The sequence below is a fragment of the Lepidochelys kempii genome, chromosome 1 (assembly GCF_965140265.1).
Source record: "Lepidochelys kempii isolate rLepKem1 chromosome 1, rLepKem1.hap2, whole genome shotgun sequence".
Taxonomy (NCBI): Eukaryota; Metazoa; Chordata; order Testudines; family Cheloniidae; genus Lepidochelys; species Lepidochelys kempii.
In genome coordinates, this window is record NC_133256.1 from 220342667 (window position 1) to 220367294 (window position 24628).

Sequence of the window (24628 nt, forward strand, 5' to 3'; positions counted from 1 at the left end):
TAATTAGATTTTTAAAGGATTACATTAAGATAAAGAAAAATGGAAATCATTTATAATACTTAGTGGTGAATTAGTTTCAAGGAGAAAAAATGCAATTAAATGCAAAAGTAATGAGTATTTAGACACCAAATATTTTCACTATGAAAAGAAAACAAGGCTTTGAGCAGGAGGTTGGACTACATGACCTCCTGAGGTCCCTTCCAACCCTGATATTCTATGATTAAGTACCACAATCAGAGCCCCCCTCCGATTAAATGGCAAAGTAATTAGTTTAGTAAAATTTCACTACAAGTTTCTGGTCAATAACACTTTAAATATAAACAGTGATCAAATAAATCAGCTCCAATCAACACAATGCTAGAAAAAGCATAACCAGCCTCTTTTCCATATTTTGAGCATGTGCATCTTCTGAAAGATATTTAACAAGCCTCTCCTTGGCTGGTCAGTGGGATGTGAACCAAGGATCTTTAGTACAAAGCACAGAGCTAAAAGATAAACTCCATTAGCTTGCGCAGAAGTAGTCTGTTATCTTGGTGTGGACTAGCCACTAGACATGGACACAGTATATACTTTACCTCTAGTGAATCTGTGACACATTTCTAACAATGAAAGAAGAGGGGTCAGAGGGCAATTTCCATGGGTTAATTAGAAGTCAAAATGCAACACAGGGCCTGATTTTCCTCATTTACACCAGCGTAAGGGTAGGTCTACACAGAGTTGGGTGGTATGAGTCCCAGTTCAGGTAGACATACCTGGCACAACTCGGGCTCGCTGCCCTAGTACCTACCTAGGGAGTCAGGCAGGAATGCACTCAGGCAGCTAGCCAGTTGCCGCCCACGCTGCCACGGCCACGCTGCTACTTTTAGCATGCTAGCTCGGGCTGGCTAGGAATCACACCTCTCAGCTGTTGTGTAGACATACCCCCGCACCCCCAGTCAGGAGCAACCTCAGTGGAGTCACACTGGTTTGAAGCCAATGAAAGGATGTCTATTCAGTGGGCTTCAGATCAGGCCTTACGGAAGAGGACAATCAGGCCTATAATCTGCATTTGAAGAGAGGGCTGTCCTTTATTTTCATCTCCAGTAAGTATAATGTTTCTATAACATGAACAATTAGCTTATGTTCCTATAGACTTGAAACCTTTGCCTGCACTAAATCATAAAGGTTTGTGCTGCACTGTGCTTTTGGTAATGACATTTGATGGGGAAAAACAAACAAACAAACAAACAAAAAAACAGAATCCAAGCTGTTCAGTGTCTTGAGCTGTTAATTAGCATTTCTTCTCCCCACATACTCATTTTCAGTACTGAAACAAGACAACCCTTTGCTGATGGGAAGCCCAGTGCCATGCTCCTGGTCCTCTTACCTCAATGTCTTTTTCTATCTCCAGTCCAGCTTCCACCAGGTTGTGCTCATACTCCTCCCTCTGCTCCCGTTTCTCCTCCTCTAGGGCATCCACTGGGCTCATCTCGATCATCTGAGCCTCTGGCTGCACTTGTTGCTGCTGGGGTGCATTCTGCCCCTGGTTTTGCTGTTGCTCAGAGTGGCTTTTCCCCATCTCCCCATTAGAAATAATGGCCAAGGGGGAAAGTCTGTGCAAGGGACCTAGGGAGCCAATGCCTCGCTGGTGCTGAGAGGCACGTTTTCGGTAGTGATAGGCTAAGACGTAGTCCACTTTCCTCTTGCTGTCCCTGAAATGCATCCCACCTGGGGATGTCCCACCACTGGCCCCCACTTGGGTCCCATCCAGGTAATTGTTAATTTTCTGAAAGAGAAATAGACAAGTCTCAGGGAGACAAACCCATACGCAGCAGGGCTCAGGGCCTCACTCTTGTACAGGTACGTGAAAGCCTTAGCTAAGTAAATGATGGGAATTAACTGTAGATATGGGAAAGGAGAAATATTGAAGCAAGAGCTCAGATTCAGTAACGTAGAGCATCTCCTCTGTCTGCAAACCAAGAATTGTGACAAAAACCAGCAACTTCCAATCTGCCATTATTTCCAAAAGGCAACAGAAACCTATATACTTACCTCCCTGTCACACACACATACTGAGAAAACATACTGACACTGTACCTTAAGATTTTGTACTCACACCTTACACTCATATGTATCAGTATTTAAGAGATGAATGCAATAGGAAAGTAGGGGTCAAATTATGGATTGGGGGCATGTTGTGGAGCAAGACTGTGCTCAGGAGGAACATGGGGCAATTTGCACTATGCATGGACGAAGGGCAGGAATCAGAGGTCTGAGCTGGGACATGGAGTTCAGCTCTTTATAGTGCCAGGAGCAGCAGGACTGGACGGGTCTGGGCAGAGGGGATATGGGAGACAATAGGGGAGTGAAGGTTAGAGAGAATACCAACTCTCACATAGACTGCTATAAACGGTGAATAATATCAATATTGACATACATTAGAATTAACTTTGAGATGAGATTGGTAGACTGTATGACCCACCAACATACACCATAAAAAGAAAGGAAATACAAAGTTAAACCATTCAACACTCTATCTACTACGTCAGTTTCTTTTCTCCACCTCAGCGACCTCCTTTCCAGAGCTCACATATCTCCACCCTACACATGAACAGCAGCCATGTAGCCTCAGCTCTGACCACAGCCAAATTACATCAATGTGGATTCCAATTCTGTAATTTCTACATTAAAATCTAATCCCAAATTTAGAACAGTTACTCACAACATAGGTCACCTATTCACATAAATTTTCCTAAGATGTCTAGAAAACCATCTCTCACTGCCACCATTTGCAATCTAACTTCATGCCCGGCTTACATACACGCCAATACAGAACTAGGTACAATGTAGTTTATGAAAGTTATGCCAATGCTAATGGAAATACATGATCTTATAAGCAAATAATGTGGCCAGATTTAAATGTACCTGTTAGTTGTTTGGGATTGGGGTCAAGATATGTGGGTTGTGGAGGGAAGTATTTGAGAGTGGGAAGAGGAACTGATGAGTGTAGTATAGATAGGGCGTTGAATGATTTAACTTTGTATTTCCTTTCTTTTTATGACAGGTTTCAGAGTAGCAGCCGTGTTAGTCTGTATTCGCAAAAAGAACAGGAATACTTGTGGCACCTTAGAGACTAACCAATTTATTTGAGCATAAGCTTTCGTGAGCTACAGCCCACTTCATCGGATGCATTCAGTGGAAATGCATCCGATGAAGCGAGCTGTAGCTCACGAAAGCTTATGCTCAAATAAATTGGTTAGTCTCTAAGGTGCCACAAGTACTCCTGTTCTTTTTATGGTGTGTGTTGGTGGTTCACCCAGTCTAGCATTCTCTTCTCAAAGTTAGACAGTATAAACAGGGTACTGAATGAATTAACTACTCCTTTCTATTTTTTTTAAGGTCTTAGTAGGTTCTGCCATCTAGCAACCTTAACTCAAAGTTAAAGAAGTTTTTGTATGGGACTTTCCCAGGTTTTTAATGTGCATCAACACTGATAGTTATTCATATGGACAACTATGCAGGTTGATATGAATTTTATCCTGACATCTCCCATGTTCACCTCTCCCACAGCTAAGCTTTGCCTCCTGGCTTCACACAGAACTGCTATCAACCTCCATATCATTTTATAGATCCCTGGTCCCCCTGCATACAACCCCTCCATGCACAGATCAGACTATACATATGCTACACATACACAATGTACATATACTCTTTACACCTAGATTTACACACAAATTAAAAACACTTTGGAGACAGAATTTTATAACATGTTCCCATTCCATGGTCTGAGTCCTTCTCACACTGTACTCACGGGCAGTCCCTGCAGACTCTCTGGATCCATCCCTGCCACAATGAAAACACCAAACCTCAGATTCCCAGCCTCCCTTCCAGAGAACTTCACACAATACACTCCACAGGTAATGATGTCACCATCCCCTGGTTGCTGGCAATCCAGGGAAATCCATTCACTGGCTGTAGAGAAGATAATCTTCAAGTATTATCCCCCTCTTCCTCTTTATACATGGGTGTGTGTGGAAATGAGAGATGCACACAGAGGCCAGAAGGCAAGGGAATGAGGAAGGGTTGGGTAGATGAGTTGCTGAGGGTGTTTTCCTGTTTATCATCTGTAGGTACCCAGGTGCCTCATCCCAGCAACTGCCGCCTGAGAGGTCACCATAGCAACATTAAAGGGATGCTGCTGCTGTACCTACACAGAGCATGGGACTGAGCAGATTGCAGAGACACCTCTCTTTCTCTCTCTCTCTCTCTCTGTGGCTCATACAAGACATAAAGATTTTGCCACATCAGTGTATTAAGACCAAGCCCTAAAGTCAGTGGCAAAATTCTCACAGCTTTCAATGACAACATGATCCAGTTCTTAGTTTGCAGAGCTTTCCTGAACATGTAGGCGTTTTTGCAATCGAAGAATTTGTTAGAAATGAAAACAAAATAAATAAGCCGATAAAACTGCTAGCAACAAGATTCAATTTGCAAAATATAAACAAAAAGAACTTTAAATGGCTATATATTCTGCCCACAACCTCTCTCATTCTGCCCATTCTCTCCCTCTCTCATAGTAGAAATCAGTGTCTTGTAGGTGCAACATGCTGTTTTACTTAGAAAACTGACTAAAAATGGTGTACTGGGTTCCATGTTTCTTAATGATTTCAGAACAATGGCACACAGTTTATAAGGTAAAATCTATCAGGGGATATGGTGGTGAGGGTTCTAACTACAAGGCCTGCAAATGTATCCTAGGCTCTACAAGTCAAGAGGGATTCTTTCCTTCTCCCATGTAATAAAGGTTCTGCATCCAAGACTACAGCTGTACAACTCCACTGTCTTCAGATTCTGCCCTAAGTGACACCTGTGCATATGACCGTCAACAGGTTTGCACAGGTTTAACTGATTGGAAATCAACAAACAACTCTGTTGATGGTGCACGAGAGGGAACAGAATCCAGCTCCCTCTGTCTGAGCTGTGATGGCTCTGCCAGGCCAACAGGAGTAAAAATGTAATACAGTGGATGAAGACAGTACCTGTAACTCGGAATAGACAGAGGAAGCAGATCTGTTGAGTAAAGTAGTGGCATTTTTGGCCTAGTTACTTTTCACAGTAAAGCCACATTGTAAGTAATATACAGAAAAAACATTTGATGTTCCCCCTCTCTCTCTCCCCATCACCCCACCCCCACCTTTATCAAGAGCACTAGAGGAATAAGTCAAGGATTATAATAATCCTACTTACAGAGTTGTTGTGAGTCTCCATGCGGCCAGATGGCTCAAAAGCCCCATTGATTCTGCCAAAATGCACAGAAGGCCGGGTCTGAGGAACTGTGAGGTATTTGTTGTTGTAAGTTGAAGAAGAGCTCCCAATGGATTCTGCTCTTTGCTCTCCATTTTGGGTAGGATGTGATGGCGTTAAAGGAATGTCTGAGGGTCAAAGACAAAACTATCAGCAGTGCATACCTCTGCTTTTTGTGCAGCCATGTCTCTAAATGACTGAGTCAGTGCGGGTCATAGGGATTTTCTGTCAGCGTGCATAGAACTTGAGTGTGTGGAGATGAGCATAAAAAAAGACCACATATACCCACAAAATGAAATGCCAGATTTGTGTGTGAACTGCTGAATAAACAAACATTTTTCAATTTGCATACCTCAGCTGCACTGAAACCAAATATATATGATAAAAACATTTTTTGTCCTTGTTTCTGTGTTCAGAAATATTTAAATCTATTAGTTGAAGCACAGAACTAGACTTTAGGAGGTCTAAGTTCTGCTCCAAACTCTGTAAATAATTAATGGCCCCAGCTTTGGCAACTGCATGTAATTTCTCTGTGCTTCAGTTTCCCCCATCTGCAAAATGGGGATAGTTATTAACCTCAGAAGGTTCTTGAGATTAAATGCATTAATGTTAGTGAAATGCTTTCACATCCTCAGATGGAAGGTGATTCAAAGTATTAAACTTAGGGAAAACTACCATAATGGAATACAAAGACTGCATACCTGAACACTCCAAAAAGTCAAGAAATACAAAAGCCAGGGTTGAAAGTACAACATTTACTTTGGCTTTTCCATGCAACAGAGAAGGGCCAAATCTGAATCTAACGTCTCCTGAAATTCAAAATTAAAGTTTTGAGGTTTCTGATCACTGGATCCAATCCTGCTCCTCCTAGTTTGGTTCCAGCTTTTATCCTGGCCTAAAAGGACTGATACTTCAGGTCCAGTTTGATGCAGCCAAAATCTAGTGAGGATGAAGATGCAGAAATCTAAGACTAATGGCTGATCTCCCAAAACTTCCACATTTTGTACTGAAATCTCATGAGAGGTTCCGGCATTGTTAAATCCCAAACCTAAGTTGAACAGGGCCTTTAAACCAAGCCATTAACCCTAGCCTAAGTTTAACAATCTGGGATTTGGACATCCCGACTGTGAGCCATCTCTTGTATTGACATAGTTTCTAACGACAGACAAACAAGCCAACAACAATATAACACACTTTCCCCCTATAATCTCAGATAAATGTGTGTATGTTGTATAGAGCTATGTACAACTATGAGTGTATAGCACAAAAAGAGTATTTAGTTATAAATAGGGAAAACACAAAGTAAATCACACTCCAGTGACAGTACAGAAAAATAGAGTAATGGCGAAGTATTTTGAGGGTTCCAGACCATGTAATCCACATTGAGTGTCCTGTCCCCATCTAATAGTGTCTGGGCCACAGATGAAAGTTGATCCCCTCAGCTCAAATCACCGTATGGGCCACCACACATAAAACAATACCCCTGGGTGGGTCATTGGGAGAAGCAGTTGAACCTGGGACCTCTGGTTCTTAAAGCATGAGCCTCTACCACTTGAAATAAGACCAAGATACATTAGCCAAGACAGTAGCAGGTTCATCACCTTATGTGGCTCAGTCACCACTAGAGGGCAACAAAGCATCACAGTGAGTGGACATGGGTTACACCTCTCCCTGGGGGGAAAGATGAGAGGAGCAACTGCCATCTTGAAGCCACACTGGAGAAGCCAAAGGGGAGCCTCTCTCACAACCCCAGGGAGTCACTGCATCTACGGTAGGTTCTTGTGCCCTATTCTAGGAAGCATCAATGTATTGCAGCACTCTCCCTTCAACAGAGGAATGAGAAAGTGCAACAGCATGGCTGGCACTTCCAAGCTCAGGAGGGCATGCAATGGAATGGCTCTCAGGAGTGACTTTTCCCCACTGAAAAGCTCTGGCAGAAGAGTTGTCCTTCTCTTCCCTACCCTCCCATGTAGGAAAGTGCGGGAATCCCATAATAGTTTTCATCTTCCCCTTGTGGAGATCACTGGTGGTGAGAGTAGCTCCCCTTTTTCCTTTGTATCTGTGTCCTGAAAGCAGCAACTTCTGCTTGCTGCAGGGACAGGATGGTGGTGGAATCATCTACACCTGCCACCTGCAAGGTGGGAGGGTCCCAGAGCTCGGGGTGCAGCCCAAGCCCAAATATGTACACTGCAATTAAACAGCCCCACAGCCCAAGCCCTGCAAACCCAAGTCCGCTGGTATAGGCCAGCAGAGGGTTTTTAACTGCAGCGTAGACATAAGGGTCAAGTAGTAGCCTCTTAGGGTGAGTAGCAAGCATCTGCAGTAGCTCTATAGACACAGAAATGGAGACAGAATTTGCCATTGCCTCTCTTGTATGTCCTCTCCAAGGGCTGGCTTTGCCCACCTGTGACTATAAAGTAAAAGGGCAACTAGTAAAGTGCCCAAAATGGAAGGGTTTAAAAAGAAAAGATCTTGACTAATCTTCCCGAGTAAAAGAAAGCATCAAATGGACATCAGCAGAACTTAAATGACATAATAATTCTGACCCACCAGCTTTCCTTGGGCACTTGAAGACTTGCACTTGGTTTCCTTTAATGAAGGACATAATGAGGCCATGAGGGAAATTTCAGGGAAAATAATTAATAACTGGAAGCTTCAGTTCCAGAGGCCGCATATGGTATTTCTCTAATAGTCTCAATGTAAGCCTTGGACACCTCACAAGACCATAACACAGGCAATTATAAGCCTTAAGCTTTTGGATTCTTTTAGCTGAGTCTGGGTTAAACACTGCAGAACATTTTCAATAACTATAAACCAAGTTCACTTTCACCATGCTCACACTCTTTATGGGGTAGACCATGAACCCTTGGCTCACAACGGTGAGCGGTAGAGGTGGTTGGGAATTTTCAGTAAAAATGATTTTTTGTTTTGTAAATGGAAAATGCAGTTACTGCAAAAATCAAAATGATCTCAGAAAACTGATTGTGACCAGAAAAAAAATTGATTTTCTGTCAGGAAAATCTAAACAAAACGTTTCATTTAGGATTGGTTCAACTCAGATCAAAACACTTCAATGTGTTCAGCTGAACCCAAAAGCTTTCTTTTGAATCAGTATGACATTAAATTGCATCTGCCTATGGTTGTGCAGTGCCTCTGTGGAGATGTAGTTCAATGCCTCCTGCCCCATTCTGTCCTATGGGCCTTGAGGTCATCTAGCCCTGAGTATTCACTTTCTGCAAACGTTCTAGAGGAAGAGATTACTGGCAGGAATGATCGTAGCAGAACATTTTAGTTGTGTGGATGTCCAAAAGTGAATTCTAAATTCAAACTAGAAACCTGATTCTCAGAGCATATCTGAGAACAGAGCATATCCAGGAACAGAAATACAGCATGTGATCTAGATGTCTAATGAAACTAGATCAAATTTAAAATACTTGCAAAGAGTTGCTGACAAACACACTAGAAATCAGGATTCACTGAGGGTATGGGCACACTGCAATTAAAAACCCCCTGTTGGCCTGTGCCAGCTGATGTGGCCTCACAGGGCGCAGGCTGTGGGACTGTTTAGCTGTGATGTAGACTTCTGGGCTTGGGCTGTAACCTTGAGTAGCCAGCACCTGCAATAGCTCCAAGGACACACCATAGCCTGAATGAGGAGCATTCCACCCACCCACTTTGGAATCCACCTGCACAAAGCTCATTTATTCAGGCATTGTGCAGGGAGGATAATTTGGTCCCAAATGTATAATGCACCATCTGTATATGGGTCTAGGTGTGCAATGAACTTTGAAAATACTTGGCAGAAGCATAATACATGAAAAACCTGCCCATACTGGTAAAAATGGAAGGACTGCATGCATGATGAAGGACCAAGCTTGCAACAGTATCCTTAACTAGGCAAATTATTTGCATTAAATTTTGAACAACAACTGATCCTTACATCAACCATATGGGATCCTTGCAGTTTGGCTGGCCTGCATGAAACCACTAGCAAAGGAGTCAATTAACACCTTGTGAATTGTGCTGTATTTAGCACACAGAGGAACCAGTTTGTTCCCATTGATTTCCATCTATTCCTCTTTTTCTAGCAACATTCACAACCTTGGCCTAAATCTGGTTGAAGGCACCACCTCATGAGGTGTAGCTGAGTATCCAGAGCAGACTACATGAGCACATTAGAAGCATCTCCCATTCAGACGTGTTAGTTGGTAAAACAGTTATCCATTGCCATGTTCCAAATAGATATGAGAATGGAGTTAGTTAGGTGGATTTGCAGTCACACCTGCTTATGTTACAGATATCCATGTCGCAACTATATGTCATATATGTGTGCTTTTTGTTCCCAATCCTGGTAAACACTTACATAAGTGCTGATCTTTACTCATGCAAGTAAGCCTATTGATTTAAATGGGACTACACATAGATGTAAAGTTCAGTACTTGTGCAAGTTCTTTTCTTGGAGTCTTTTTTGTACCAACCAGGCAAGGTACTAACAAGCTTCATCTGCTTCAAGGCAGTGGATTAGCAGAGCACACTTTCTTACTTCAGAAATCTCTGTAGCACTGATTGCAAGCAGATAAGTCTCACGCATATGGATCCAGGTCGTAAAAGCAATTGGAGGCTCACCTAGTCTTTGGAGAAAGGGTGCAGGTGAGTTCAGAGGCAGAAGATCCATCCTCATCACCAAAATGTTGTATCAACCAGGCAAGGTACTAAATACAAGCTTCAACAGGACTTTATTTTCAAAGTGGAAACCTCTTTACCAAGCTGCTGCTGCACCCCCTCTGTAGCATTCTCCCAGCCTCTCAACTCATTCCCCCTCCTTCCTGATTCCTGTCCTTTTAGACTCCCAACAGCCAGTGCTCCCAATTCTAATAATTACAAACAACATCTAAACACCACACCTTTCTTTAAGTCACCGCTTTTAACCATTAGACTGTTCTTTTCAAAACACTATTTATTATTTAACATTGTGGTAGAAAAACCTCAGGCACAAGGAAATACACTTTAATGAAACATCAATTTGTTGTATTCGGAAGTAGCAGGGCTCAAGGGGAAATACTTAAGTAAAATTAAACAAAATAATGGACTTCCTATTTTAAAACAATGCTGTTCTAGAGTAACAGGTCCAGCGTGCTTCCTAAAAAGTAGTTAGATTAGATCAGCGTTTCAAATCATCTATTTTGAGAGCCACACAAAAGGAAGGTAAGAGGGGAATTTGAGCATTAAAATTCAGAAATCCTTTCCCTTTTCCTAAAGATATAATTACCAAATTCAGTGTAAAATGATTCTTGCTATGAATTATAGTTCTTTTATGATTCTGCTTTGAAGATTGAGAAGCTACACTGGACAAAGTACATGAAAATGTGTCTTAGGGATTTGTCCTGCATTGACCCCATGGAGATGATCTTGATGATTGAAGAGGTCTTGTCTGTCACTAGTTTTTCTGATTCCTAAAAGGTGCTAGTGGGAGTGTATATTAAGCACAAAATACTCTCTCCTATAACTCCACTGTGTTTGGGGGAGTTCCACACCAGATATAATTTTGGCACATTACGCATTTTTGTCCCCCACCCTTGTGATGATAACATTTCAGGAGGCTTGGAATAGGCAGATCACCTACACAATGAGAAGTAGTTTGTTCATGAGTCTATGGTCTCTTGTGTAAACACAGTGAACATTCCTTGAATATGCAAGAGTTGTTGGCATAAGAGACCATAAAGATTCTCATAAATCCATATTGGTCTAGAGCAGATGTACATAGGCCTGTGGCTTGGGAGCTGCGAGCAGCTCATTTCCAACTGTGCTGCAGTTTTGCTCACTTAAGAAAGGCAGCCAAGGCGGAGCACGGCTCTTCACTGGCAGTGCCTGGATTGGACAGACCAACCAACCCAGCACTGGTTGAAGCCCCCAGGGGCTGCAGCTGTTCTCCTCCGATAGGCTCTCAGGCACAAGTACTCCCCTGTCACTGAGAGCAATGAGCACAGCAAGAATGGACCTGACTGGGTGGAGATGCTCACCCCGCTCTGGCAAACAACAGAGATGCATGCAGGATGGAGAGGCAATTGAAGGATGAAGAGAAGGGAAGACTAGGAGAGTACAGATTTGGAAGAGCACCGGAGAGTAGAGAGCATGTAGTATTTTCTGTATCGGGAACAGTGCTGTCCAGGAAGCTGGGGCCCTCACATACTTGGGTGCAGATGGGAGTTTGGCAGTAAGACTATTTCAGCTTTATAGGTTATTACAATGTCCCTGTGGAATTTTTGCTGCTGTTTAGAATAGGATTTGTGTGCGCCTCATAGAAAATACCAGAGTTCATTTTCTAGTTGTGGGGCAGTATCTGTTGCAGAGTATGCTTGCCTCTGGCAGGTTCTATTGGCCTAGAATGGCTGGATATTCCCAGTGTGCTTGAGTACTTTTATATTAAAATCTCTTTAAAGCTAAAATTTAGACAGTCGCATTTGACATTCAAGTGTTTCCAAAGAGGACGCACACACCTTCTTCTCTCTTGTATTTTTATATTTTTCTACATCAGCCAAACTTGTCCCTCCTACTTTAAATGCTGGCCATATAGTATGCCTGACAAGCACATGAAGAGGGTGTGTGCATGGGGGGAGATTGTCAGTTTGCTTCTGTAGGGGAAATGGGAGTGGTATCTGTCTTGTACATTGGACTTCATCCACTTCAGTGGGTTATGAGCAGGACTTAAATTCAGCCAGAGCTGTCCAGAGTGGAGCTCAGGTAAATATTTTCAACCCCCCTAGAGTTTTTATATCATTTGCGGGGAATCTGGTACATGCTCATAACCAGGGCTTAAATTCGCATAGAGTATCTACTGCATTTACACAGAAACTAGTTGAAAAAATTAAGAACACTGAGTTAAGTCAGAGTCTAGTTTCAGTTGTGTACTGCACACCATGCATCATGGGGTCTGCTGAAAAGGGCCAGAATCATGAGCAGTACATGCACTCCCTTTTTGGGGAAGCTGGTCCCTTGCCCCCCCTCTTCTGCCAAAGGCTCCGCCCCCACGCCACCCTTCCACCGCACGCTCTCACTGGCCAGCTCACCAGTGCAGCCCCAAGCCCTGGCCAGCCTGCCAGCACCCAGAACAGTCCAGGGGAGCCCTGAACCCAGGCCGCCCAGAGGAGCTCTGAGCCCTGCCACAGCCCTGGAGCCAGGGCTGCAGCAGGAAGCATTAGCAGAGGTTTCGGGAGGCTTAGCCTCCCCCAGCCTTCATTACCTGCAGCCCATGGTCAGAACAGAATTTGGGAGGTACATAGTGTGCTTCCCATATCTGAGATTAGAGACCATCCCAGTGCATGCACATGATCTTTGTTGACATAATAGATCACTGATCTGAGGACCTTTTAAAGGGAGTGTGCCAAGCATAACTGTGCCTCAGTGGGTCACAACTGAGGATGCCAAATTCAGGATGAACTGCTGAGAAATAGGGCAGATACACCCTAAGACTGGTGACTAATCCCGCATAGGATATACCAAACCAGCAACAAAAGCAAACTTTTGTTTCACCACACTGGCTAACAAGAAAACATAAAGACAGTTTTCTCAGGCATTCCAGTTCTTATAGAACCACCAAAGACACTGGATTCAGAGATGAGTGGTTTTTTACAACCAGTCTCATCAAATAATAGAATCTTTTGATCCCAAAGGACCAGCCGCACACCCTGGTGAATGTATAACTTTGATTTTACCCAAAAATCATACTGATGCCAATCCTTTAGTACAGGGGCGAGCAAACATTTTGGCCTGAGGGCCACATCAGGTTTCCGAAATTGTATGGAGGGCCAGTTAGGGGAAGCTGTGCCTCCCCAAACAGCCAGGCGTGGCCCGCCCCCCACCCCCTATCCGACTTCCCCTGTTCCCTGACTGCCCCCCCAGGACCCCTGCCCCATCCACCCCTCCCTGTCCCCTGACCGCCCCTGGATCCCCGCCTCTGACTGCCCCCGCTGCCCCAGCCAAACCCCCCTCTCCTTCCTGACTGCCCCCCTTGCACCCCTGCCCCCATTCAACCCCCCTATTCCCCGCCTTCTGAATGCCCAGCCCCCTATCCACACCCCCACCCCCGACCACCACCCCCAAACTCCCCTGCCTCTATCCAACCCCTGCCCCCTTACAGCACTGCCTGGAGCACTGGCAGCTGGTGGTGTTACAGCCGCGCCACCCAGGGCGCCAGGACAGGCAGCCGCACCACCTGGCTGGAGCCAGCCATGCACAGTCCCCCCCCCCCCCCTCTAGAAGATTGAAAACTCAACCTTCGTGCTTACAGGAATTCCTTTGCTGGCAAGGTGTGTTCACTAACTGCAGTCCCTCTGTGCTATGAACATCTACACAGACACTCTCCCGCATGCTCGCTTGTAGAGACTAGACTTGGACTCTATTTTAAAGAGATACCAAACAAATCCAAAGTGTCTAAGAGTGAGAGTTTCCCTGCTCTCCCCTGCATCTTTGTGGGTTCAGTCATAAGGCTGTTCTGCCTTGAAAAAAAACAGTAACCCAATCTTTCCTCAGTACCTGAGTCACCACAGACTGCTTCCTCAAACAATTAGCATGGAGACATTCATGTTCCAACAACATAGCCTCCCCAGTAGGCTGACCAAACACAGCCACTTGGTTATCATAGGGCTTTTTAAATTCCCTGACAATTTTCATTCCATCTGAAGCCTTCTTAAACCTACCCACACTGGATCTTTCCAAAGCAAGGTCAATGGATCTATATACCTCAGAAAGACTCTGGCAGTTCGGAACTGAAACAAGTCTCCCAAACAAACTGTTGCTTTCTCTATACAGTGATTCACCCTGTGGTAACTCAATCGAATCACTTCCACACCCATCCGTTTCAGCAAACTGCTTGCAAAAACTACCATAAAGATTTTTCTCTTCAGGAATCTTTTTAATCAGCAATTAATCATTCACAGAAATTCTGTCCTTACCCTTTTTACCTAGGGCTTGCTCTAAAGCAGTGGTGGGCAACCTGTGGCCCACGCCACTTCCTGCGGCTCCCATTGGCCAGAAACGGTGAACGGCAGCCACTGGGAGGAGGCTGTGCCTGCAGACCATCAATGGAAACAAACTATCTCACGACCCGCCAGCAGATTACCCTGACGGGCCACATTCGGCCCGCGAGCTGCAGGTTGCCCACCACTGCTCTAAAGGAACATTTTTCCTAAGCAACAACAGACTCTTTCTGAGTTTCACTTAAATCCAGAATCACCTCTGGGACAACTGATAAACTTTTAAGTAGCCTAAACTGAAAAGCACCTTCTGTCTGCTGCACACACAAAGAACTGGAGAGAAACTTTTCCTCAGCAGGCACGCTGCTGCTATTCAAAACAGACAAATAATTGGAGATAACCTTTCCTTTGTCCCAACACCCAGGGCAGATTTCAAACACATACCTGGAAAGTGAGACAGCTTCCTTAGCGGGCAAGTTGCCACTCCCAACAGATAAACTGTTGTTCTCCACAAATAGCGTCTCATTACATTGAGCTACTTTAAGCAAATCACTTTTCCCTTTTTCAGGCTTATTTTCACAAATTTTACTTGCCAACAATCCATCACTCATAAAAAAATCTACCCTTTTCTTCTTCAATTAGGGCTTCAACTTGACCATCAACTTCAGTCCGTTCTAGAGAAACATTTTTCTTGACCACTGAGTTTTCTCTGTGCTTTAATCTAATTCCAGATTCACTTCTGAGATACTAGACAGACATTCAGAAAATTCATTTACACATAAACTGCTTTTTTGCAATAGACAAACAGCTATTTTCCACCTTCCCCAGGTTAGTGTCACCCTTTCCCTGGCCGTGGCAAAACTGGTTAAACACAGGCAACTGCTCAGAGTCATATAATATACCAACATTGTTATAAACTGAACTTTGAAGATGATACAGTTTCTGCTGTTCTTCCATTGCTTTTTTGACTTGGAGCTTAAGTCTGTGGGTTCTTGTTGCATCTGGAGAACCCTCTCCTCAGCAGACAGCCGTTCCATATGCCTTAGTGAACTTCTTTTTCCAGCTGGGCCAAGGCTTACTTCTCTTGCATTCTAAGTTCTGCCAGTCTTTGTTCATGTTCAAAACACAGGCTTTCTCTTGGGGCTTGCAGTTTCATTGCTTCTGCTGATGCTATCTGGCTCATGGTCACTGATCTTTAACCTTTAAAACTCTTAATATCAAAATTCAAATTTTAATAGAGCTTAGGGTTCTGATCCAAAGCTTAATTGACTTGGTTCTGGGGATCCTGCCAACTATGCTACCTTAACTGTGCCTCGGTGGGTCACGACTGAGGATGTCAAATTCAGGATGAACTGCTGAGAAAAAGAGCAGATAGCCACCAGTCTTAGGGTGTAATTCCCCATAGGATATACCAAACCAGCAACAAAAGTAAACTTTTGTTTCACCACACTGTCTAATAAGAAAATATAAAGGCAGTTTTTACAGGCTTTTCAGTTCTTATATCATCACCAAAAACACTGGATTCAGAGAGGAGTGGTTTTTTACAACCAGTCTCATCTAATGAAAGATTCTTCTGATCCCAAAGGACCAGCCATAGACCCAGGTTAATATATAACTTATAGATCTTACCCAAAAATCATGCTGATGCCAATCCTTTCGTATCTAAAAATCTAACAGCTCATTCATAAAAAGAAAGACAGAAAGGTGAAAGTTAAAATTGGTTAAAAGAATCAAATACATATAGCAATTGCAAAGTTCTTGGTTCAGGTTTGTAGCAGTGACGGAATAAACTGCTGGCATAAGTCAATTCTCTGGAATATATCCACAGCTTGGATGGGTCATTCAGCTCTTCGTTCAGAGCTTCTGTTTGTAGCAAAGCTCCTCCAAAAGTAAGCAGCAGGATTGAAGACAAAATGGAGGTGTTTCCAGGGCTTTTTATAGCTTTTGCCATGTGGATGGCATCCCATTGTTCTTACTGTGGAAAATTATAGTAATAAGATGGTGTTTGGAGGTACATGGGCAAGTCACATGTTCATGCCCAATTCGCTCAGTCATTGCAGGACGCCATTACCTACACTCCAGACAGCATGTTTACATGACAGTCCATTCAGTGTAGGTGGGCGTCTCCCATGGTCCATTGTCAACCAAGTGTTTCTTGATGAGCCACTTCATTTGAATAATCTCTTCAAGATGTGCTGGCTAGCTACCTTGTGGGCGGTATCCCAGGAGCAAACACTTGAAATATAGGTATAAAGCCAATACTCATAACTTCGAATACAAAAATGATACATGCATACAGATAGCATAATCATAACCAGCAAATCATAACCTTTTCATAGACACCTCACTTGACAACCTTTGTACAATATTTGCTGCAAATATGTAACAGTGATTGCAACAATGACCTATATGGTTATATTTTAATTAGATAATGTCACACCAAGCCATCCACATAGGTATATAAAGAGTGTGTGTGATCTACATTTTTTAGATTGACCTCTCTCCATCCCAAGCCCCCCGCAAATCCATCTAAAAGGCCGTATTTTCATTTACCCTTAGGTAAATAGGGAATATTTTTTCTATTGAAAACGATGTGGTAACGATGGTATAAAGCTGATGTTAGCAAGATCTGAGTCAAGCCCAGAATCTTAAGGACTACTTCACAATATGGACTATGGTATGAAGCATGTTACAAGTGTAACCCTTCTGCCCGTCAGAGTTGGCAGCAACAAGGGCCGGGTTCAATATCTAGGGGTTCCATTCCAATAACACAATGCAAACCGGCTCGAGCCCCCAGCCAGTGACCTGGGACAAATATATACCACCCCCGCTGGGCGCCTCCAAGAGGCAATACTTCCCCTCTCGCAAGCACATAGTCTGAGTGTAGCAAAAGTCTTTTAATAACAGAGAGAAACAATGTGGCATTATGTTGGGGAAACACCACCAACCGGATTCATAACACAACCCATGAGCAAAAACAACCCCACCCCAGGCAAATTGGGGCATGCCCTTTTCCCTTTGGTTCTTGAGTCCAGCAACCCCAAAAGTCCAATGCCCCAAAAGTCTCTGTCCCTGGTCAGGGCAGCACCAGAGTTCGAAAGTTTATCGGCGGAGCTTTACCTCCCAACCTGGGTGGAAATGGGACGGGGGTAAGAGGCACCTTACGTGATCTGAAGCTGACCGCCCCATAGCTCCATAGCGGCGCTCCGCTCCGCTCCACCAGCCGCCCCACGAACTCCTTCGCTCAGCTGCGCTCCGCTCCGCCAGCCGCCCCACGAACTCCTTCGCTCAGCTGCACTCCGCTCCGCCAGCCGCCCCACGAACTCCTTCGCTCAGCTGCACTCCGCTCCGCCAGCCGCCCCACGAACTCCTTCGCTCAGCTCCACGGCCCACAAGCAGCTCCTGCCATCCACACACTGCTCCGCGTCGAACTGCTTCACCAGCCGTCCCGCAAACTGCTCCACAATATATCTTCAGGCTCCCCCACTACTTAACACAACACTCAGTGATTTCAGCTCTTAGGTGAATTCAGCTTATAGTAGGGGAGCCCCAGTGCTGGTGCACTGTCAGCCCAAAGTGAGCTCAGCAGCCTATAACTAGACTTCTAATGAAATCAAAATTAGCTCTGATATTCCACAGTGGAGAGAGGAGGAAGTGCAATCAGCATGTAAGGCCCTCACCAAGGGGCCCATGCCACCAAGTATTAATACTTGTTCCCAGCCTCTCTCCATTCACACAGTTTTGGAACCCATGACCCTTGCCTAGCGAGTGCTACTTAGATGATGGTGAATCCCTCCATCGTAACAAAAGGCCACGTACAGTTCCAAGCACAGTTCCCATAATCAGGGTAATAACAATTTATTCTTCCTGCCCCAATAACAGAGACACTGGGGATCCCACAGCAGCCAAAGTGACCATTTGGGCAGCTATGGTCTCATTCTAGGCGTGGTGGGTGTGCCTATGCAAATGAGATCGGCCCCTGAAGTTCTTTTCCACAACTTGCCACACCTCACCACCAGATGTCAGGGTGGAGCTCATCCTGACACTGCTTACACAAGAATAATAATTTTGCAGAAGGCGGAGCTATTTGGGGTGGCATAATAATTAGGGCTGTCAATCGCAGTCAATTCACACGATTAACTCAAAAAAAATCATGATTAAAAAATTAATCAGTATTAATCGCAGTTTTAATCACACTGTTAATAGAATACCAATTGAAATTTATTAAATATTTTGGATGTTTTTCTATATATATTGATTTCTATTACAACACAGAATACAAAAGTGCACACTGCTGACTTTATATTGTTTTTATTACAAATCTTTGCACTGTAAAAATGATAAAAAATAGTATTTTTCAGTTCACCTAAAACAAGTACTGTAGTGCAATCTCTAGTGTGAAAGTGTAACTTACATATGTAATTTTTTTTTGTTACATAACTGCACTCAAAAACAAAACAATGTAAAATTTAAGAGCCTACAAGTCCACTCAGTCCTACTTCTTGTTCAGCCAATCGCTAAGTCAAACAAATTTGTTTACATTTACGGGAGATACTGCTGCCTGCTTCTTATTTATAATGTCACCTGAAAGTGAGAACAGGCATTCGCATGGGACTTTTGTAGCCATCATTGCAAGGTATTTACATGCAGATTTGCTAAACATTCGTATTCCCCTTCATGCTTCAGCCACCATTCCAGAGGACATGCTTCCATGCTGATGATGCTCATAAAAAAAAATAATACATTAATTAATTTTGTGACTGAACTCCTTGGGGGAGAACTGTATGTCTCCGGCTCTGTTTTGTCCACATTCTGCCATATATTTCATGTTATAGTAGTCTTGGATGATGATTTAGCACATGTGGTTCATTTTAAGGACACTTGCACTGCAAATCTGACAAAATGCAAAGAAGGTACCAATGTGAGATTTCTAAAGAGAGCTACAGCACTTGACCCCAGGTTTAAGAATCTGAAGTGCCTTCCAAAATCTGAGAGGAATGAGGTGTGGAGCATGCTTTCAGAAGTCTTAAAAGAGCAACACGCCGATGCAGAAACTACAGAACCCGAACCACCAAAAAAGAAAATCAACCTTCTGCTGGTGGCATCTGACTCAGATAATGAAAATGAACATGCATCGGTCCACACTGCTTTGGATTGTTATCAAGCAGAATCTATCATCAGCATGGACAAATGTGCTCTGGAATGGGGGATGAAACATGAAGGGACATATCAATCTTTAGCGCATCTGGCATGTAAATATCTTGTGTCACCAGCTACAACAGTGCCGCAAGAACACCTGTTTTTACTTTCAGGTGACATTGTGAACAAACAGCAGGCAGCATTATCTCCTGCAAATGTAAACAAACTTGTTTGTCTGAGCAATTGGTTGAACAAGAAATAGGACTGAGTGGACTTGTAGGCTCTAAAGTTTTATATTGTTTTATTTTTGAATGCAGTTATTTTTTGTACATAATTCTACATTTGTAAGTTCAACTTTCATGATAAAGAGCTTGCACTACAGTATTTGTGTTAGGTGAATTGAAAAATATTATTTCTTTTGTTTTTTACAGTGCAAATATTTGTAATAAAAAATAAATATAAAGTGAGAACTGTACACTTTGTATTCTGTGTTGTAATTGAAATCAATATATTTGAAAATGTAGACAAACATCCAAAAATATTTAAATAAATGGTATTCTATTATTGCTTAACAGTGTGATTAATCATGATTAATTTTTTTTAATCGCCTGACAGCCCTAATAATAATACCTCTTTCTCTCATACAGCACGATGAGTCCCAAAGCTCAGAGCAAAAATATAAACCCCTGAAAGCAATGAGCTATACTACAAACAACTGTGGAATTTTTAACTATACAAAGGTAATAGTGCAACAATCTTAACATTAAGCATGAGTCTAAACTTATACATTAGGGATTCAAACTTTGCATGTTCTATACACTGAGTGGACTTGTTTTGTACATATGGGAACTGTGAGTTTATTACATCTTAATACGCCTCTGAAAAGGATATTGTTCTCCCCCTCAATTATATCTGTAATAAGGGAACCACAGAAGAAAAGAACAAAAATCCAGTAATACCCACTGCCCATGACTTGCTTTCTCACGCAGGTCATACACACTGTCCAGTGACTTATTTTTGAGACTGCCATTAGAAACCAAACCCTGTTTATAAATCCAGTAAGAATTTTTTTTGTAGGCCACCATTATCGGCCCCTGAAAAATAAAATGCACTAAAGGAAAGCTGGAGTCCATTCAAGATATTCTTTGCCCTCCTCCCACTCAATGACTTTGTCTCACAGATAATAAACAAAGAAGCAGAGGGTAAACTTACCATGTGCTTGTATTTCCATATTGCAGTGAGGACTTTGGCTGAAAGTTGTAACAGTACTAAGAAGATGTGGCTATGTTGATAGTGTGTATAATCTGCTCCTGAGTCTGTACCGGCTTAATTTGTGAACAGCACTAGCAGCTATTTCCATCCCAGCTTGAGCCTGCTTTAAGCAAACCACATGCTGGAGCTAATTAGCCAGACCTTCTGTTTCAGTAATCACCATCACAGAGGGAAGGGAAACAGCCACCCCACCGCCTCAGAGGCCAGGGCACCTTTTTGCTGAAATTCCAGCATCTTTCCCTCCCGTTTCATAAAGGATCAACAACAGCTAGGCATAGTCATTCCTAACAACTCACTGGATGGCAAGCGGGAAAAACAACCGCAAAGCCAGAGCTTTAGATCAGACTCAGCTCTGTCTCAAAAAGGCATTGTGGCGAGGATTAGATGTTCCTGGTTTCTTCCTCCTGCAAACAGTTCAGTTTGTGTCTGCAAGACTCTGCTGTACTACCTGGTGGAAGGTAAGTGAGGATTTTTTTTTTTATAAGGCTGCATCTCAGCTGCTCATGTTACTCCACTGCCCGGACACTGCACACTCATTCCTGCATGAAATATTCAAGGGATTATCTTGTAATCAACTGTATAATCAGACCAGGCAATGGGTGCTGCTTAGCCTTCAACCCTGGGGCTGAAGCAATGCTTCAGGGAGACAAATCATTGTTGACTTAGGTTTTCCTTGAGAGAGGAATTTTATCTCCTTGTGAAAAGCCAGGGGAAAGGCATTGTTCCCACTGGTGTCTCAAGTCTTCCTCTCTCTTCAGACTAAAATCTCTCACTGCCACTTCCCCCTAAGAAGAGGAACAGCTGTAGGAGCAAAAATGAGGTTTGACTAGAAAGTTTCTACAGCATATATTAAATAACCAGCTAGTCTAGCACTGCTTGCAATAATAGACTATATTACACAGACATTTGCTTCCTCTAATGGGTTTAGGAGCAGGGATAGAACAGTAGAAAATCCACCCACTGAGTATTAGCATCACAGAAATTTCCATATGATTCCTTCACTGGGAAAGGATGGGATTATGACGGGTAAGGGGGTGTGTGTGTGTTCGTTCTTAGCAGAACACCTATGTGCTGCATGCGCAAAGATGCTCACTTCAGTTTGACCTCTGACCAGTTTTGAGTTTGATTGCTGCCCTAGTCTTAACACAGCACCTAGCACAGAGGTGGACAAACTACGGCCCGCCAGCCACATTCAGCCCACGGGACCCTCCTGCTCGGCCCCTGAGCTCCTGGCCCAGGAGGCTAGTCCCTGGCCCCTCCCCCGTAGCCTCTGGGCAGTCAGGCAGCGCAGTTGCAGATCCGCGGCCTGACCGGGTGCTCTGGGCGGCATGGCTGTAGCACCTCCAGCCACCGGTGTTCCAGGCAGCACGGTCAGGGAGCGGGGGGGTTGAATAGAGGGCAGGGGAGTTTTTGGGGTGGTGGTCAGGGGCATGGGTGTGGATAGGGGTCGGGGCGGTCAAAGGACGGGGAAAAGCGGGGCTCAATGGGGACAGGGTCCCAGGGAGGGCAAGTCAGGAATGAGGGGGGTTAGATGGGGTGGCAGAGGGCAGTCAGGGGTGGAAGGTCCAGGAGTGATCGGGGACAGGGAGTAGGGGATGGTGGATGGGGTAGGAGTCCGGTGGGGGGCTGTCAAGGGACGGGGGCATTGGATGGGGCAGGAGTCCCGGGAGAGCCATCAGGGTGAGAAGCTGGGAGGGAAGGGTCAGATAGGAGGCGGGGGCCAGGCCATGCCTGGCTGTTTGAAGAGACACAGCCTCCCCTAACCAGCCCTCCATACAATTTTGGAAACCCGATGTGGCCCTCAGGCCAAAAAGTTTTCCCGCCCCAATCTAGCACTTTCTACATCATGAAATAGCAGGATATGCTTCAGCTGGACTGAAGGAAATAAGACTAAAAACAGTACCTAAGGAATTATCCCAAGATTTGTTCATCTTGGCTAATTTATAGTCAACGTTAGACATGGTGGGCCTGATACTGCTCTCTCTTACATGGGTGTAACTCTCTTGATTTTATAGAGTGACCCCTGATTTACTGGGGTGTGACTGAAAGCACAATCCAGTCTGTCATCTAATGGTTAGAGCAAATGACTAAGAGTCAGGACTCCTGGGTTTCATTCCTGACTGTGTCATAGATTATTTTGTGGCCTTGGGCAAGTCCTTTAACTTCTCTACACCTCCACCTACCCATCTGTCAATGAGGGATAGTAACACCTAGTGTTCCTCACATGCATGTTGTGATGCTTAATCCATTAATGTTTGCAAAGTGCTTTGAGATACTTGAACGAGAAGTGAAAAGCAATACCATTCACTATGAGAGCTGGAAGAAAAAACGGACAGATTTTTTCACCTGTTTGTCAACAAATTTCAAAATTCAAACAATTTTTTGACCTGCTCTAGTTAATCTCTCATTTAGAATGCCAGGATCGAATACTTCCTGGTTGTCCTGCCAGTGGGAGTCAGTGGTAGCAAAACACCATACAGATCGTAGGGGCAGCTGCAAAACGTTTCCTGATATTCAGGTTTTGAACAGTTTGTCTTTCAGTTATATCCTTGGGCAGGAATGTTAAGGAAATAAAGAACATAACTTTCAGGTTACGGCAAATGCAAGAATCATGAACAGGGGAGAGAGGCTTCAAATTGCTTTGTAAGCCCGTTGGGGACCATCTTTTTTTGTTCTGTATTTGTCCAGCGTCCAGCCAATGGGATCCTGGTCCGTGACTGGAGCTCCTAGGTGCTTTCGTAATACTGCTACTACTAATTATACATAATACAATTAAATGACATGAAAATCCTTTTCATTGTCACAACTACTCCTGTTGGGCCTAATCCTACCAACACAACCACACAAAGGGCCTGATTCTTAGTTGTTCTTCATGTTGTGTAGCCATTTCCACCTGTACAAGGAGGGTGTAAAATGTTACCACATTAGAAAGATAGCATTTTATATGACTTGAGCCAGGTATGAACAGTTATGTAAGGCGCAGAGTACTGGAGAGTTGAGGTTGTAAAGTTTACTAGTCCTGGGAGATCAGGGAGTACTCCAAGCAAGGCCTTGAACTTCTGCTTTCTCTTGATCGACCTTTTTAAACCCGCCTAATAAACAGTAAACCTGCTAGAGTAAGTGCCTTGCACTTGGATATTTTATTGAGTGGGGGGTTGTAGTGTATTTCTTTGACATAAGGTACAATATTGATAAAAATAAACAATAGTGCAATTAGACATTAAGACCTATAAAGAAAAGATCTGCCCATTAATTATGAGGCATATATAGGAACCTAGAACCAGATCCAACTATGGGTCTGTGTCAGCACAGGAGTCTGCCTGCATGCTTTCAAATTACTGGCTCCAAGACACCATAGCGAGGGCCCATTACAAATAAGCTAGGAAAGGCAAGATAACCATTAGATAGGGAAAGTTCTTATATGTATATTGTTGGGAAAAATATAGCCAGCTGAGTTAGATGGAGAAATGAAATCTTTTAAAGACTAAATTGTCTTATTGCAAAAGGCTTATCTAAGTGTCCTTGTCTTTCCCTAGGTACCTGGATATGGTGTTAGCTGATAACACAGAGCAGTGACAAATAATGCCATTGGACCAGATTGTGTTTCACCTACTGGAGAGGAATGGTGCTTAGAAGTCTGTAAAAGTTGACTGAGAGATTATGTGCTTTTAATTATTAAGAAGTTATATAAAACTCCTCCCCAAATCCATTTAATGTTCCTGTAATCTATCTTCTCAAATGTGACAAGTTCACCAGTCTACCTCTGGTCTCTGCTGAAGTTGTGGGGTAAATTCTGAATAGGTGACTGGCAGGCACATTAAAATGTTGTTTCTTAAAATAAATAACAAGCCTTGCAAACAATATGCACAATTAGAAATTTTGACATTGTGGGGGAGGAGGCAGGACTGGGGAAGACGGGTAGGCGGTTCCTACCCTGCACCGAGCTCAGCTGCTAATCCCGG

The 24628-nt window shown here is 43.6% G+C and overlaps 1 protein-coding gene and 1 long non-coding RNA gene across 7 annotated transcripts in view; one reads left to right on the plus strand and one right to left on the minus strand.

Annotated features, from left to right (window-relative positions):
- Positions 1-20705, minus strand: part of ANO2 (anoctamin 2) — a 283307-nt gene extending 262602 nt beyond the window's left edge. For 5 of the 6 annotated variants that reach the window (XR_012155321.1, XM_073314969.1, XM_073314959.1 and 2 more), the window contains exons 1-3: positions 20607-20705; positions 5227-5411; positions 1367-1765 (exon numbers count right to left, since the gene is read on the minus strand). Coding sequence is in view for 5 of the 6 variants with exons in the window: in XM_073314969.1 (XP_073171070.1) it covers positions 1367-1765; positions 5227-5411; positions 20607-20625 (603 nt within the window). In the remaining variant the exon portion in view is untranslated. Of the gene's footprint in view, positions 1-1366; positions 1766-3790; positions 3860-5226; positions 5412-20606 lie in introns of those variants that run through there. The other variant, XM_073314978.1, reaches the window with a different exon arrangement.
- Positions 20706-20828: 123 nt separating this feature from the next.
- On the plus strand, positions 20829-24375 carry LOC140906036 (uncharacterized). Its single transcript, XR_012157027.1, has 2 exons — positions 20829-21124; positions 24203-24375. It is a non-coding gene; the product is annotated as an uncharacterized lncRNA (long non-coding RNA).
- The last annotated feature ends 253 nt before the right edge of the window (positions 24376-24628 follow it).